The sequence below is a fragment of the Lampetra planeri genome, chromosome 73 (assembly GCF_965212315.1).
Source record: "Lampetra planeri chromosome 73, kcLamPlan1.2.h2, whole genome shotgun sequence".
In the NCBI taxonomy this organism is placed as follows: domain Eukaryota; kingdom Metazoa; phylum Chordata; class Hyperoartia; order Petromyzontiformes; family Petromyzontidae; genus Lampetra; species Lampetra planeri.
In genome coordinates, this window is record NC_136178.1 from 1,555,666 (window position 1) to 1,573,533 (window position 17,868).

Below are 17,868 nucleotides of genomic sequence, written 5' to 3' on the forward strand. Positions count from 1 at the left end.
AAAACAAACATAGTAAACTTAGAAATGTAATGCAATACAACAGTCAGCTAACATAACAGTCAACACCCCTCTTGGTTGATCACGTTCTTCCAAAGATTGCTCAATTTGAGAGAGAGACAAAACACAGACACGGAGACACAGACAGGGAGAGATAACACAGAGACACAGAGAGAGACACAGAGACAAATAGAGAGAGACACACACATACACACACAGAGAGACACACACACAGTCACACAGATGTAGTAACGCTCACGACTCGTTCACACCGGAGTTGGAGGCACACTTGTTTATTTAACACCAACGTTGTGACATACACATTTGAGGGGGTATCGGCCCCCTCACCCGTCTATCTGAGGACACACCTCTCTAGCTAACCCTAGCCTGCCTCTGAGTCCTCCACTAATGGGCTAGGGGAGGCTATCTTGGCCCGACACTGGTCAGTCGGGCCCGGTACCCAGAGTCCAGACCAGCACTGGCTCTGGCTCTGGTACCACGCCACTGGCTCGAGCCTGCGCGGTCCTGATAAGGACGGCGTACCAGGGGGAGTCCAGGGCTCTATCTCAGACGTCTTCCGCCTCCTCTTCTTTAGCTAAACATCACTCCCGAGCCCTTCGATACAATCCCCTTTTATACCCAACCCCTCCCTGAGGGGTGGGGCCCCGGGGGATCATAACGACCGAATCGACCCCCCAGGGTGTCTGGCGCGGACGTCGCAGAGGGCACCTGCTTGTGCACACATGTAGCCCCGCCTACTGTGTTTGTTTACCATAGGCTGCCATGCATAACGGGCTCTCTCTCTAACACCCCTACATCACTCCCCCCCGCATAGCATGCAGCCGTCCCGGCTGCCAACATACAAAAATTTGACAATAAAGGTGCCTTCACCCCCTGACCGCGCGTGTGCCTCACTATTTTTTGAACAATAACAGGAACCAGAACAAGAACGCAACAACAAGATGAGAAACAACCCGACGCACCCCCCCGAATAAATACGAATTCCGTAAAAAAACAGCTTATATACAACCAGCAGGGAACCCACCCCGCACACACAACAAACGGTGAACCCAGCATATGTACATCCGAGGAGCGGGAAACACACCATCCACACAACACCCAATAAACACAACAGCTATGTACACATTTTCCGGCCTCACAACAGTTTGCGCATTTTAGCGCGCGTCCTTGCAGCGGGCCCCTCACACGGGGTAACCCCGCGTGGCGGACAATCAGGTGGCGACTGTCCGTCTTGAGGTGAGCATTCCTCTGACTCCGCGTGACCCTCGGCATCCGCAGGAGGGGTGATCGGGCGTGAGCCCGTCACTCCTGATGCTCCTGAAGGTGGCACAGCCGGCAAGGCATTAGGTGAGAGCGACGGAGACGGACCCAGCAAGTCGGCCGACCCCCCACATGTTTGGCCACGCGCGTGTGAAGTGGGGTTGTGAACCGCAGCGAAGGGTTTTAATCTGGAGGGGTGCACGAACCATCGCCGCTTCCCCCACTTGATGCGCACGCACTGCGGACGTAACACCTCCACCACTTCCACAGGGCCCCGCCACGGCCGCACAAGTTTAGAGGAGGTTGCCAGTGGCACCTGGGGGCAGTGCAACCATGCCTTGTCCCCCGGCTTCCACTGCAGCATGTGCGCTCGACTCAATCTGAGGCGCTCATTTGCCTTCTGACGGAGGTCAGAGTTTTGCATTGCAGCATCCCGTGCCTCGGTCAATTTGTCCAGATTAAATTTAACGTGGTCAGCCAGATTAGTTTTTCCCTGCGGCACGGGGATCCGCAACTGGGCACGAACAGGCGGGTCTGGTTCTCGGCCGTACATAAGGTAAAAGGGAGAAAACCCCGTAGCCGCATGGGGTGCCATCCGGTACGCCGCCAAGACCCCCTGAATTTGTAGGTCCCAATCCGTTTGCGAGTCCGAAACTTGTTGTGATAACATGGACGAGATGGTGCGATGCAAACGTTCGACCATCCCGTCAGTTTGTGGGTGATATGGGGAGGTCCGAATTTTCTTTGTGCCCAGGAGATCGCAGACTTGTCTGAGTAGTTTACCGGAAAAATTTCTGCCCTGGTCGGTCAGCAGCCTCTCCGGAGCACCTTTGTCCAGGACATAACCCTGAACAAAGGCCTCCACGATGGCTGCTGCCGACTGGTTGGCCAAAGGCCAGGCCATAGGCCAACGTGTAAAATACTCGACACCCGTCAACAAATATCTATTCCCTCTGGGGGTGGCGGGGAATGGTCCCAAAATGTCCAGAGCGACCAGCTCGTTTATCCTGGACACTTTGATCGATTGCAAGGGCGGGTTAGACTCCCGTGCCGGCGGTTTGCGTTGTGCACATTGAGGGCACGATCCCAACAAATCCCCCACATCCCTCGTCATGCCAGGCCAGTAAAAATCAAGTTGCAGCAAGGCGAGAGTCTTTTGGGTCCCCAGGTGTAGGAGGCGCTCATGAGCGGCCCATACCACCCTACCCCGCAACCCAGTAGGGACAACCAGCCGATGTCGACGTGACTTCCCGTCCCAATGCATTAGCAGACCTTGGCACATTTCCCATGCGTCGGAACCACCACTTTTTCCCCCCGCCGCACCGCCAACGCGACGTCGCCACCCGAGGAGGGAGACATCCTCCATCTGGAGGCGCCCCCATTCAATGACGGGCAACCCCAACAGGGAATCTTTGCCCTGCTGTTCGATCGAATTAGGAACCATTGCATCGTCGTCGTTGGCGGCCGCCAAGACAGGTACCGATGTGTCCCCTGGAGGCCTGCAACGTCCAGACCCCAGGAGGCATGCACACTCGGAGGTGGTTGGCAAGCGTGACAGAGCGTCCGCGTTGGTGTGGCGAACGCCCTTACGGTATGTGGTTTGGAAATCGTAATCCTGGAGGACCTCCAACCATCGGGACAATTGTCCCGATGGCTGTTGAACCCTCAGGGCGTACTGCAGTGCCGCATGATCTGTGCGGACGGTGAAATGCCGACCGTACAGATATGGGCGATACTGTTGGACGAAATGGACAATTGCCAACAGTTCCCTACGGGTGACACAATACCGTTGCTCCGCTGGAGACAACACCCGACTGCCGTACGCAACCACATGTTCCACGCCGTCAACCACCTGGGAGAGCACGCCCCCAATACCCGTGTTGCTCGCATCGGTGTCGAGCAAGAACGGTTTTGAAAAATCAGGGTAAATCAGGGGAGGAGCGTTTACCAAAGCATCCCGAAGGGAGCAAAAAGCAGCCTCCTCCTCCTGACCCCAGCAAAACCGAACCCCTTTAGATGTTAAAGCATGTAGGGGTTTGGCGATAGTCGCAAAATTAGCGACGAAGCGTCTATAATACGACGCAAACCCAATAAAACTCCGAACCTCTCCCACTGAGGTGGGAGTCGGCCAGGAGCTTACACACTGCGTTTTGGCGGGATCGGTAGAAATACCTGAGCGCCCCACGATGTGCCCCAAATAACGCACCGACTCGCGTAACAAATGGCATTTTTGGGGCTTAAATTTCAAATTAGCAGCCCGCATCTTTAGGAAAACCGCCCGCAACCTCTGGAGATGTTCCTCAAAAGTTTTGCCAAAGACAATGACGTCATCCAAATAAATCAGGCACGACTCCCATTGCAATCCAGCCAAAACCAATTCCATCAACCGCTGGAAAGTTGCCGGCGCTGAGTGTAAGCCCATCGGCAACCGGTTGAATTGAAACAGGCCGTGCGGAGTACGGAAAGCAGTTTTAGGCTTTGAATCATCGTCCAGAGGAAGCTGCCAGAATCCCGAAAGTAAGTCCAATGTGGAGAAGAATCGCGCTCCCGCCAAGGCGTCAAGCGATTCGTCCATCCGTGGGAGCGGGTATGCGTCGGCAACCGTAATTTTATTAAGGCGCCGAAAGTCAACGCAAAACCGCAACGAACCGTCCTGCTTCTTAACCAGGACGATCGGCGCTCCCCAAGGGCTGTTGGAGGGAGAAATGATGTCGGCGGCTAGCATGTCATCAACAGCCGATTTGACATGGTCCTTTTCGGCGGGACTCAACCGAAAAGGATTTTGGCGTATTGGCGCGCTGTCACCCGTATCAATATGGTGACGCAGCAGATGAGTGCAGCCCAAATCGTATTTATCCCGACTGAAAACGTCGGAAAATTCCCTCAGTAGTGTCTTAAGACGTTGGCGCTCTAAATTTGACAGGTCCGTCGATCCCGCGCAAAGCGCCTCGAGCCACCCTTCATCGCTGTCTGAATGTGGTCGCGGTGCAGGGGCAGCGCCGACATGACTCGCGACGGGTTCCTCACAGGGCACCGGCGTTGCGTGAGCAAGCACGGTCCCCTGTGGGACCACCACCGTCTGCGAGCCCACATTGAGGACCGCGATGAAGGGTTCTCCATCCCCTCTCACTATGGTCTGGGCCGGGAGTAAATTAGGTCCACTGACCCCGGCCCTAGACGGTCCCAGCAAAACCCCTTGAGCCCCAATGCCCTTAGCGAAGGGCCGCCGAAGTCTCAAAGGAATTAACATTTGCGCCCCCGGAGGAACGCGCACCGTTCTATCTACGAACGCCGGCACCGTCGCGAACGCCGTCCGGCTCGTAGCGGGGGATGGCAAAAACGCCATGCGTCGGCCCGATGGGAGCTCAATGCATCCCTGGTCGATTAATATCCTAATCGGCATTTTGGCCAGGAAATCCGTCCCCAGCAGGCACGGAACCGCCAGCGAGGAGGAAACAAAAATCGGCCCAGATAATTTAATATCCCCGACACAAATTTGGGCTCGAATTTGTCCGATGATGCCAAGTGAACCCCCGTTAGCAGCAAAGAATGGCACATTAACAGGCATCAAAGGACGGCTCTGGGCAGGGAGAATGTTATAAATCAACTCCGAAATAATGGTCGCCGATGCTCCTGTATCGACCAGGATGCGCACCTCGACCCCATCGATGTGACCCACAACGGCCGACGACCCCGATGACGCGGCTACAACCCGATGGGCCAACACGGACCACTGGCTGGGTTCAATGTGAGTACCCAGAGCGGTGCGTGTTGGTGCCATGGTACGCGATATTTGCCCCCCCTTCGCTGCGGTGTTCGAGTGTGTGACGGGCGTGTGCGTGGGCCAAACATGAGGGGTGCCGCGACTCGCCGGATTATGATGGTGGAGCTTGTGACGAGGGCCGGCGTCCCGTTGAGGTGTCGTTCCGCGCTGCCGAGGAGAGCGGCACCCCGAGGCGACGTGGCCCCGGATGCCGCAGTTATAACAGCGTGGAAGCGCTGGTGGCGACGATGGACGTTGTAGACGGCTTGAACCGGCCCGGTCCTCCCGCGCTCCCGCTCCGTGCTGCCGTTGATGGTTGATGGCGCAAACCTCTTCCGCCGGGAGGGTGGCCGCAGCGACGGCGCGCCCGCTCGCCGCCTTGCTGGCCTTCCGTCGTTGAGAGGACAGGTTTGCGTGGAGGAGACGGGCCGCTTGGAGGGAGCACATCTCTGCATCGTCCTGTGCGACAATGACGATGTCTAAGTCGTCCGCCAGCAAAAGTATCTTCTCTGTCACCATGGCGTCGACACCCTCGTCATCCATTCGTGGAAAGGCCTCCTTCGCCAGTGCCAGGAGGCTTGTGCGGTACGCCAGGGGCGACTCCTTCGTCCCCCGCTGGCGATCGTAAAAGAGTTGGCGACAGTCCGATGGTGGACCATATACCGCCGACAGCACCTGCATCGCCTTCCGCAGCGTGGAGCGCCTCTCCTTCGAAGCCGATGTTAGAGTGGCGAGGGCGTCGCTGTCGAGAAGTGCTGGCAGCGCGCGGAGAGCCTCGGCGTCTGTCCACTGTGCCATCTCCTGGTGAGCGAGGAAGCGCCGCTGGAAGCCGCCCCAGTCGCCATCCTCGCCCACAAATTCCTTGAGTGGAGGTAGCCGCTGATGTAAGGCAGCGGCTGCAGAGGAAGAACGCACTCCCTCGTCCGCCTCACTCAACTCAGCGTCGGCACGAACCAGCGATGGCATCGCCGGTCGCAGCCGTGGTGACGCGGCAGGCACTGTACTCCCGCCGTTGGACGCGATGCTTAGAGCGGCCACGCCCTCAACAGCAGCTGCGGCGATGGCGGGAGTTTCAAAATGTTGCTCCGTTGAAATGGCGGGAAGACGCTGTGGTCGTTGGCTGCTGTCGCCTCGTGGCGGTCCCGCAGCCCCCAGCCGCGTGATGTTGTCGAGCATGGCGGCTGCGGCGTACAGCAGCTCGGCCAGCTTCGCGTGCGCCTGCCTCAGCCCCTCCGTCGACGGCTCCCCTTCCTCCAGCTGCTGTGGCGTGGATGCACCCAGCCCCGGCTGCTCGATGGCATCTTCAGCCATCTCGGGCCCTCCGACTGCAGCGGTGTCCTCCGCCCCTGGTACTCCGACTCGAGTCGTCCGGCGTGTATCCATGTTCGTACTTTGTTTCACTTCTGACGCCAGATGTAGTAACGCTCACGACTCGTTCACACCGGAGTTGGAGGCACACTTGTTTATTTAACACCAACGTTGTGACATACACATTTGAGGGGGTATCGGCCCCCTCACCCGTCTATCTGAGGACACACCTCTCTAGCTAACCCTAGCCTGCCTCCGAGTCCTCCACTAATGGGCTAGGGGAGGCTATCTTGGCCCGACACTGGTCAGTCGGGCCCGGTACCCAGAGTCCAGACCAGCACTGGCTCTGGCTCTGGTACCACGCCACTGGCTCGAGCCTGCGCGGTCCTGATAAGGACGGCGTACCAGGGGGAGTCCAGGGCTCTATCTCAGACGTCTTCCGCCTCCTCTTCTTTAGCTAAACATCACTCCCGAGCCCTTCGATACAATCCCCTTTTATACCCAACCCCTCCCTGAGGGGTGGGGCCCCGGGGGATCATAACGACCGAATCGACCCCCCAGGGTGTCTGGCGCGGACGTCGCAGAGGGCACCTGCTTGTGCACACATGTAGCCCCGCCTACTGTGTTTGTTTACCATAGGCTGCCATGCATAACGGGCTCTCTCTCTAACACCCCTACACAGAGAATCAACACCTCTGTGTCGAGGCCTTAAATAGGGAGGGGCAGAAAGATGGGGGTAGAGAGAGAGGGGGGTAGAGAGAGAGGGGGGGGGGTAGAGAAATTAGCATGTCAATGCAAGGCCGTAGACATGGAGTCAACATTGGGGGGGCCAAATCTTCCAGGGGGTCTGGGGTCCACCCCCAGAAAAATATCTAAATTTCAAAACTTATTTCCTGCCTAAAATATATTTTTTTAAAGTTCACTAACACATTGTCTTTATTTTTCACAATAATGTATTGTATTACATTGCTCTGTTTTTTTCTTTTTTACCTTTTCTTTGTTTCATCGTATGTAATGGCAGAGATTAGGGATTCATAAAGTACAACCATAACCACAATCATATAAACAGAAATCTATGCATTGTTACATGAAGGCAAGTCCAGATTTTGTGGCCAAGGTTTAGCAAATTGGTGTTTTTATTAACATAGCATCGCAATTATTATTTTTTTAAATATTTTTTTATAGCAATATATTGGGGAGGGACATTTTTAGCATATTTGATTATTATAATTATTATAATATATTATAATTAGGGCCTTGTGTCAATGAGAGATTTGGAGCTTTCGTGACTGCAGTAAATAACAGCGCGACGACACGAGGACACAGAGAGAGAGAGACACTTAATCAAACAAACTTAGTAAAATTTAGAAATGCAATGCAACACAGAGTCGGTCAACACACAATTACCGCATCGCCTGGCTGATGGCGTTTTTCCAAAGATTTCGAAACTAAGTGAGAGAATTGAAGCAAACGCCATCAGGCGAGGGCAGGAGGCAAGGCCCCGCGTTGTAAAGTTCCAACCTGGACATCGCTTCCATGCTCGCTGCTACTCAATTGACATCCCAACGATAGAAAGAGCGAGGCTCTACCTCGGTACACAACAACAACCACAACTACCACCACATCCACCACATCCACCACCACGACCACCACGACCACAACCACCACCACAACCACCACCACAACCACCACCACAACCACAACCTTCACAACCACCACCACAACCACCACCATCACCACAACCAAAACCACCACCACAACCACCACCACAACCACCACCACCACAACAACCACCACCACAACCACCACCACAACAACCACAACCACCAAAACCACAACCACCACAACAACCACCACCACAACCACCACCACCACCACAACAACCACCACCATCACAACCACAACAACCACTACAACCACCACCACGATGAAAATTTCTCACCTCGGATTCACACGCAGAGCGGCAACTTCCTGCTACCTCGCGACGCCACGCGGCAGCAGGCCGTGACGTCACTTCCGGGGTACAAGACACTCCTTTCCGCAATGAGCGGCTCTGTAACTTAAATAAATTATGTAAATGAGCCCGGCTCACACGTGGAGGGATGGGGCACAGATGCTGAACCCGTCGCAATAAACTCGCGACGACTTTCACAAATAAATTATGTTAATGAGCCGCCAGTCACCGGGCGTAGCTTTGCCCAAATTAGGATTGGCACTGAAACAGATATCGTCAGCGGCCGAGCGGAGATGACGTCACGCTCAAGAGCGCTGAGGTCGGGAGTGAGCTACATGACGTCACTAGCGAGGCACACCGCCTCCTGGCGTTTGACGCCGATGAGGTCACGCTGAGCGGTGACGTCAGAGAGCGGGTCAGAGTTCAAGTTTGTTGACAGAAGGGTAGCGGCAGTGTCGTGGTGAGCGCTGCGCTCCGCACCGACCAGCCGAGTTCCATTCCCGCTCGTGGCCAACACCGCCAGTGACGACTTTCTGAGCCGGTCCTGAGCCTCCTCTACGTCGACTCAGCCTCAAAAGAGTACCCGGTGCGGTGTGTCATCATCGCCACTGGGGAGACAAAGGCGGCCGGGCGTGGTGCTGGCCACCCACCCCCTTGTGTGCCGTCCCACCCTTAATAGGTGCTCGCTAACAGCACTTGCCCCTACAGTCTGTTGACTCCCTATCGCCAGAACCACTCCAGTGGGGATCTGTCTGCAGATGTGGCTCATGTCAGGCAGAGATTGCAACCAGGTGGTCCGTTGTCAACAGGTGCAGTCACAAGAGCGGCGTCGGCCCTGCTGCAGACTCACGACTTGATGGATCTTGGAGGGAAGATGAGCTGCTGGATTTTGGTGGCAGCAATGGAAGCCAGGACAGCAAACTTTAAATTTGTCGCAGGTAGCACAAGTTATACTGGTTGGAACCTCCTGGTTACACCAGCCCACAGGGAATTATTGTGTCCGTCCGTCCGTCGTGCAGGGAGGGGCTGGGTGGCGAGGGAGGGGCTGGGTGGGGAGGGGCTGGGAGGTGAGGGTGGGGAGGGGCTGGGTGGGGACGGTGGGGCTGGGTGGGGAGGGGCTGGGAGGTGAGGGTGGGGAGGGGCTGGGTGGGGAGGGGCTGGTCACCCCGTGGTGCCCTTCTAAAACTCAACGTTTAACCTACTCATGCCGGCTTGTGCCCTTCCTTACAGTCGGGCATATTTGCGGAATACACCACGCCGTCGTTGACCCTGGCCATTGACCGAGAAACCCAATGTTCCTACCAGCTCCCTCCGCAGGAATGTGTTTCTGTTCATTTCCCATCACAACAAGGGCAACAAGGGAATAACCTAAGAGTTAAATATTACCGCTTGATGGAATACATTCTCCTTCACTTGCACTAAGTGGAGGGGAATTTACTGTTGCGTTGCACAATTTGTTGAACAAATTGTAATAGCCTTGTGACCTTTACAACTGACACACCGCCCCAAACAAGACGTATATTTTTTATCTTGTTCAAGAGTTATTAAAGGCCCGAACATTACAACTCTGTGTACGGTTTTTTTTGTGCGTTGATATGCAAATTCCTTTGTCAAGGCGCCCTCCTCCTCTAACCCAGCTTAAATATACGCTGCCAAGCTTGGTGGTGCTCATTCAGACGCTGTCTTTCCGACAGACCTGTTCTTCACCTGAGGACGGCTGCTTGCGTTGTGGCCGAAATGTGTTTTATTTTTATTATTTTATTATTTCCCTTCTACGTGACTTTACCGAAAGAACCAAGAAGATGAATCCCTGCAGTCACGAAAGCTTTAAATCGAAATCTTTAGAAATAGTTTTAAACAATCCAGGACGGTTTGCTTTCATGGAAACATTCCAACTGTTATTGTGTTTGTTTGGGATGTCCCCGCGGCAGTCGAGGTTTTTGGCAATGATCTGCAGGGATGGTGCGTTTCCGTTCCTAGCCGCGAGGGCATATCATTGTTACTGCGCCGTCCGTTTGCGTTGGTTCACGTTCGGAGCAGTGAGGAAGCCCGCTTATCTTGCTTATGTTGTTGAGTTGCGTCGGCAATAAACCCAAAGGGCAACCTTACCCGGTAAATACAGTAAACCATCTAGTAAACCACTGTAGTCTTCGTTCCTGCAATGAAGGAATAACAAAGCTACACCAACTCTCTCCCGAAGCCCTCTTCTGTCTAGCAGACCTCGACATTTTCATTTATCTCCTAAACATATTGCCAGATTTGGAGTAAATTGTGATATGGTGCCACCTAGTGGCGATACAGCTCAGGCGAGTCTTTTAAGTAAACGGACGGCAAAGTTGAGTTATAGATTCATGTTCATCATCATTACACTGCTCAACAAAAAAAATATTTTTTTCTGGCCTGGACTTTTGCAGCTGTTTTAGACTAATTTCAGGGTGCGGATTCCAAATCTGAAGCTTTCGTGACTGCAAGGAATCATATTCTTTACCGAAAAAACCTAAGAATATCTATCACATCTCATTTTATGCTATCGGCATACCCCATTTTCATTGATTTTACCCGAAATTAACTCTGTCACTTATGATTGCAAGTTGTTGCGAGTCAGTGACTGCTTTAGTGTTAAGATATGGTGCTGTATTTTTAGGATAGTGTGTTTATAATATAATTTTATGTAGATATCCACATTTATTTAATATTTTTCTTCTGCAGTTTTTATTGAAAACGCAATATTTGATATCTCAAAAACTTGATGTGATAGACAAAAACTGATGCCAGATTTGGAATCAGCACCCCAAAATTACCTTAACACCGTTGGAATACCTTATGCCAGAAAAAGTGTGTTGACCAGTGAATTATCAACCATAATTCAATCCAATGCTGGATGGAGGCCTCTCCAAGCTGTCATCATCAAATTTTCTTGCAATGCAACAATCCACGGAGCACCTGCATACGAGCTGATTTCAGAGCTCTCCATCTTTGATCTTTAAAGGTGCATTTGAAATGTTTTTTATACTCCTACTGATGCTCCTGCTGTTGTGGAGTGACTCATGCAGCCAGCTATGGCTACAGGGTTTTGTGGTACGTGTTTTGTGTCGTTTATTGTGAAATTTCGGTCACAGTTCCTATGATCACTATTACATTTCTTATGGCTTTATTTTGGTGATTTCAATAAGATTTTTGGTTTAGCCATTTTGTTTGTTGTAGTATGGAGTTCGAATGATGTGTACGGTGCTTTTTCTGGAAGACTTTGCAGTTTTTCCCAGGATTTTTATGTTTGCGCATAGTAACTATGAGATGTTTTCTAGTTCATGTTTCTGTTTTTTATTTGTTGCGGTTGCACCCGATTCAAGAGCCGAATGGCTCACAGGGCTATACCAAATAAATGAAAATGAAATGAAACTGTTCAGGCGAAATGGGGGATCTTTCTGTTTGTGTTAGGTGCTCGCTAACAGCACTTGCCCCTACAATCTGTACAGGCTATACGGGGGTCTTTGTCCTAGGTACTCACTAACAGCACTTGCCCCAACATTATGTGCAGGCTATACGGGGGATCCTTGTCTTTGTTAGGTGCTCGCTAACAGCACTTGCCCTGACATTCTGTCCAGGCTATACGGGAGATCATTGTCATTGTGTGTTGGGAGCAAGTTTGAGTCGCGTGTAGTCGTGGGAGTTGAACGGGCGCCTGCTGCTACTGACAGTCGTTGACTCCGGTTGGACAGACGCTGATAGACATACACAGACAAGAGGAATACAGAGACAGAGATACAGAGACGACAGACACAGAGACACAGAGACAGGCAGAGAGAGACACACAGAGGCGAACAGAGACACAGACGGACAGAGAGATGTTGAATCGAACACACTGAACTCGCTCCATTGAAAGAGATTCCTCGATCTTTGCCCATCCCCGGAAGTCGTTCTAGTTTCTATTCATTTCATTGTGTGTGGTGTGAACGTGTAAGCAATGTGGGATATCGATGTACACGGATATGAACAAGATCAGCAGACAAGACGTCTTTCATACTTTTTGGTTCTTTCAGTAAAGTCACTAAGGTAGAAAAAATAAAATAATAAATAAATCACGACGCTTCGATCGCAACACGAGCGGTCATCCTCAGGCGAAAACATCCAGACGTTGTCGCGGCAGAAGTCACGTGAACTACGGCACGTGACAAAGATAAGGTGACCCCCCCCCCACCGTGGCTCGCCCCGCTCAGCTGAGCATTGTTTTAATGCGGTGGGCCAACGCGAAATTGATTTCTGTAAGACGAAGGTACTTTGAAAACCCACTGGCGATACTCTTTCATATAAGCGCACAACTTCATCTATCTGTGATGAAAGCTGCACTTTCCGTCGTTTTCTTGCAGGGGGCGCTGCAAACCGACTCGCCCCCTGCATGAACGATGGAGGCGCAGGGACAGACGTTCGATCACGTTGGAATCGATCTGCAGACGGCAGTCTTCTCGCACGGCCAGCTCTGTGTCGCCTCATCTCGATCCCGCGATCCCAACAAGGTGAAAGTCCGAATTGAACCGAATCCCCAGCAAGGCAATCTACTTAACGACGAGAGAAAATTCACATGAAATGTTTTCAATTAAGTCTTCCAGATGTAAAATCATAAAAGCTTTTAATGAAGAAATACAATCATAAAATTCTAAACATAATACAATTAAAAGTTGTTTCGTTTTAAAACTTCAAAACGGAGCATCAGGAGTTTGTGTGAATGCGTCGTTCGTGTGCAATTTTTTTTGTGACTTTCCTGGCCCAAGGCCGTAAATGGTTGTGAGGGGCACCGCAGGCGGTCAGGCTTGCTTCAACCCATGGTTGTGAACATCCAGACGTTAATCAGCAAGGACCATTTCTCGTCCTAATTCGACAAAATCTACGTCAACACGTAATACAAAATTATAATTCGTGTTGTAGAGAATGTATCTCCTCTACGTGTAACTTTTGAGTGGTATGCCTTGTAACTGATTAATGATCCGAGTTTGCTCGCTATTTCGTAGACAATGAGTTGCTCCAGAGGCAGACGCTTCCTGAAAACACAAAAGTACCCTTTGGCCTGTATCACAACAACAATGAGTCTCACCTGAGTGATCTGTACAGGTTACTTGCAAAACACACGTTGTCCTAACATGACTTAATCAATGTTTGACCCTTATAGACAACATGTTACATGTACGCAAACCATCAGACAAGTATTCATTCTAACTTATTGACAGGCATATTAACAAAATTGAATAACTGCACTGAAATATACTGCATCAGATTTTGATTTAAAGCTTTCGTGACTGCAGGGATTTATATTCTTGGTTCTTTCGGTAAAGTCAAGGGAAAAAAGAAAACTAAAATATGCTTATTATTTTTTTATTTCCCTTCTACGTGACTTTACCGAAAGAACCAAGAATATGCTGCATCAGGTTACATCGCATTAACAAGAAGCTATTTAAAAAAATACGCACCGTCTGCTTAACAGTGTATGTACAACATACTATTGCGCCATTCAAAACGAGTAGGCCATTGCATGCTGGCGCCTGGGTCAAAATGTAGCAAATTCTAAAAACATTATCTACAAACTCCACAACTGAGATGCCACATCAACCATCGCCCCCTACTGACAGGCTCTTGTCCACATGCAGGCCGGTGCAGGGCCACCACTTTGTGCCACACAGGGGCAGCTGCTACTTGGGGATGCTCTTCGAGTGTTTGAAAAGAGATACGATACAAAACTCCGAGTTGCCAGAGGCGATTAAGCAAGCACCATATAAATGCAATTATGATAACATAGTGATTGCTTGGGAGCTTATTGGCTCTCGCTCCTGGTTAGAGATCTACCCAACCCACAGGTCCACAAAGACTGGCCGCTCTTACCCTGCAAGTTGACCCTAGGAATTGAATGGTCAGCTTCACATTCTTGTCATTAAAGGCCTGTGACAAAGGTGCATCGATTGGAGCGACATCGTCTCAGGCTTACACATCTCCCAGGTCTCCATTTGACTTTGTATTGTCTCAGAGGAAGTCCACCCACACCTCCACTTCCACAAACTGCTGGGAGTTGCCTCGCTCTGCCTCACAGTCAGAATTCTCCTCCTGCTTCACGTTGCCTCCATCGATGTGAAGGTCCGATTTTGGAGTTGAACCTTCATCTTCACATTTTACCTTCACTTCTACGCTCTTCACCATCACTTCTTCACATTTCACCTTCACCTCTTCATATTTCACCTCGATTCCTTTAAAAGTGTCCAAGCTGGGATTTTCTTCCGGTTCTTGTTTGATGAGGGATGGGCTCATTGCAGCACTTTGACGTTCACAAGCTGATTTCAGACTCCACTCCTTGTGGATCTTCTGATGCTTGTGTGTTCTCTGGTGTCTTTGAAAATGTGATGACTGTACAAACGCCTTCCCACACACACTGCACTTGAAAGGTTTCTCTCCCGTGTGTGTTCTCTGGTGTTTTTGAAAATGTGATGACTGTGCAAACGCCTTCCCACACACACTGCACTTGAAAGGTTTCTCTCCCGTGTGTGTTCTCTGGTGTTTTTGAAAATTTGATGACTGTGCAAACGCCTTCCCACACACACTGCACTTGAAAGGTTTCTCTCCCGTGTGTGTTCTCTGGTGTATTACAAGAGTAGATGACTGTGAAAACGCATTCCCACACACACTGCACTTGAAGGGTTTCTCTCCTGTGTGAGTTCTCTGGTGCCGTGTAAAATGTTCAATATGATCCGTGCTGTATGCACACCGGTCGCATTGTTGCCTTTTTGCACCGAAACGTGCCGAGTGCCTTTGCTCCATCAGACCAATTCTGCAGAGGAAGCGACAGCTGCAGAAAGAGAAAACGTTATATCCACACCATCTACACATCAGTATCAATGCATATACACAGTAACACGTGACGTACACGTCTATACTTATTCATATATTTATGATAGCGTGAAAAAGTGTCCCAAATTCATCACACGGGCTGTTATGGCACACAATGAGAGGGCAAATGGTCATAAACATGCCTGGAAGCCCTCGTATCTTCAAAATGAATGTTAACCCAAAACTCCAAGCACACAATATTGGCTGTCTGGCTTCAAAATAAATGTTTATGAAAGCTAAATTCAGCTGACATAGCAAAGGGTGTTGAAAATAATAATATTTGTGTTATGCACAAATGCATAAATGAATGTTCAATCGCCAGGCACAGATGTCCTTGATTGCTGTGATGAACAGTTCCGACTTTAGCTGCTGCACGTGTGCTGTGATAACTTCCTGACACTGTCACACACTCAGAGGCTGAGCCAGGATTTTCAGGTAGGGAGGGGGGCAACCCCTCCAGTAATGAAAAATGATAGTTGTTAGTAAGTAAGGAGTTGTTAGTAAGTAAGGAGTTGTTAGTAAGCAAGGACTTGTCCCTTGCTTTTTATTCGACGCGTGTGATCGGCATTGCGCTCGCTGAACGTGATGCCTTCAGGGAAGTCGTGTCCGGTAGACGCAACTGCGCACAATTCTGTAAGTCGCTTGCAACTGCTTTGCCGTTACTTATTGCCAATTATGGACTTGGACTGTTGTCCTCTCATAAAGTCCCTGGCACGTAATAATATGCCACACGGTGGCGGTGGGGGTTGCAAAATTCCCATTTATCTTATATATATATATGAAAAGGAAATGTGTGGATACGTGTGTCTGTTCTAAATGTTTAGCATACTTCCCAACATGCTACACACTTCAAATTTGGCACGTGGATAGGTTCCATACTGTACACAATGTAAAAAGTAAAAAATAGACTTTTGTATTTTTTTGGGGGGGGGGGGAATGACCATGAAGTATGTGGTGTCAACCCGCACCACAACTGAGTTAAGCGGTCTGCAATGCTTACCCCTACCATATGGCTCTTAATTCTAGATTTGAAGCTTTCGTGACTGCAAGGATTCATATTCTTAGGTTTTTTTCGGTAAAGTCACGTGACTTTACCGAAAAAACCTAAGAATACATATGGCTCTTCGCGCGCCGTACTTCTACAGCTGTTCAGTGTGCCGGGAGATTTTAGGTGGCGCTTCCCTCCAGGCCGATGAAGCCATTGGCTTCTCGGAGTTTCAATACATATCCGTGCGAAGAACGGGTACAACTGCTATCTTAAATATAAAGCAGAAATTACATCTGTTTGTTTGTGTGAAGCAGCAAAAACTCTCCAACGCTGAGCTCTGGCGTCATGAAATTGTCACAGCTTATGCCGTCTGGAATTTCTAAGCGAACGCGACTATTTTCAGCTCGCCACGTCATTCCCTTCCCGAGTTGCCAAAATCGACCTTCCGTAGAAGTGGATTAAGGTTGAATATCCTTGAGTGAAAACATCCGATTTAGGTAAATTGATGTGTTTCGGCTTTTTTCTTTCTTGCAAGCATCAATTTTTTTCAGGGATTTTCAGTGAAAGATAAGGGAATATGAAATTTGAAATTTATCCAAGACAAGAATCCAAGTCCCGGGCGAAGCCGGGTAGTGAAGCTAGTTAGTAATAAACCCCAATGATCCGATCTAAATTATGGATTTTGTTCAGATCGCTGGGGGGACACATGCCACCCTACCCTCACTGGCTCCACCACTGTCACACACTGGCATGGTTCACAGGTGGTGGTGTGTCCAGACCCACACCTGGCCACCTTCACCTGCTCAGTATTAATGCTTCCTCACTCCACCAAGTAATTCATTGAGGATCAATCAACACAGCCGAAACTGCGTGTCTCTCTCTCTCTCCCCGTGGTGGCGTTGATTTCCTTCCCGATCCCCGGGTTTCCCCTCCACATGTAGAGAGTGAACACCACCACGCGTCTAGAGTGAACACCGCCACGCGTCTAGAGTGAACACCGCCACGCGTCTAGAGTGAACACCGCCACGCGTCTAGAGTGAACACCGCCACGCGTCTAGAGTGAACACCGCCACGCGTCTAGAGTGAACACCGCCACGCGTCTAGATTGAACACCACCACGCGTCTAGAGTGAACACCACCACGCGTCTAGAGTGAACACCACCACGCGTCTAGAGTGAACACCACCACGTGTCTAGAGTGAACACCACCACGTGTCTAGAGTGAACACCGCCACGCTGTTGACAAGCCTCACCTTGTTGTTGTGGGCAGGTCGCTTCTGAAAACAAGAGCGGTGGAGCAGCTCAAGCGGGCGTGGCCTGGTAAAAAATGAAAAAAAAACTGTGAATATTTAAAATAAGAACAAAGTTACAAAGTAACGAGCCAGGTGAAGAAAAATTAAAACTTAAGCAATATACTCTTTGGTTCTTTCGGGAAAGTCACGTAGAATAAATAAATACATTAAATAATAGCATGCGACGTTTCGATTGCAACACAAGCAATCATCATCAGGTACAAATTAAAGAGAAAACAAACATAGTAAACTTAGAAATGTAATGCAATACAACAGTCAGCTAACATAACAGTCAACACCCCTCTTGGTTGATCACGTTCTTCCAAAGATTGCTCAATTTGAGAGAGAGACAAAACACAGACACGGAGACACAGACAGGGAGAGATAACACAGAGACACAGAGAGAGACACAGAGACAA

At 50.3% G+C, this 17,868-nt stretch overlaps 1 protein-coding gene across 1 annotated transcript in view; it reads right to left on the minus strand.

The window, feature by feature from the left end:
• Positions 1 to 17,868, minus strand: part of LOC144737724 (uncharacterized) — a 35,197-nt gene that overhangs the window by 5,132 nt on the left and 12,197 nt on the right. Inside the window, exon 4 of the mRNA XM_078620577.1 lies at positions 14,635 to 15,019. Coding sequence (XP_078476703.1) covers positions 14,635 to 15,019 — 385 coding nt within the window. The remainder of the gene's footprint in view (positions 1 to 14,634; positions 15,020 to 17,868) is intronic.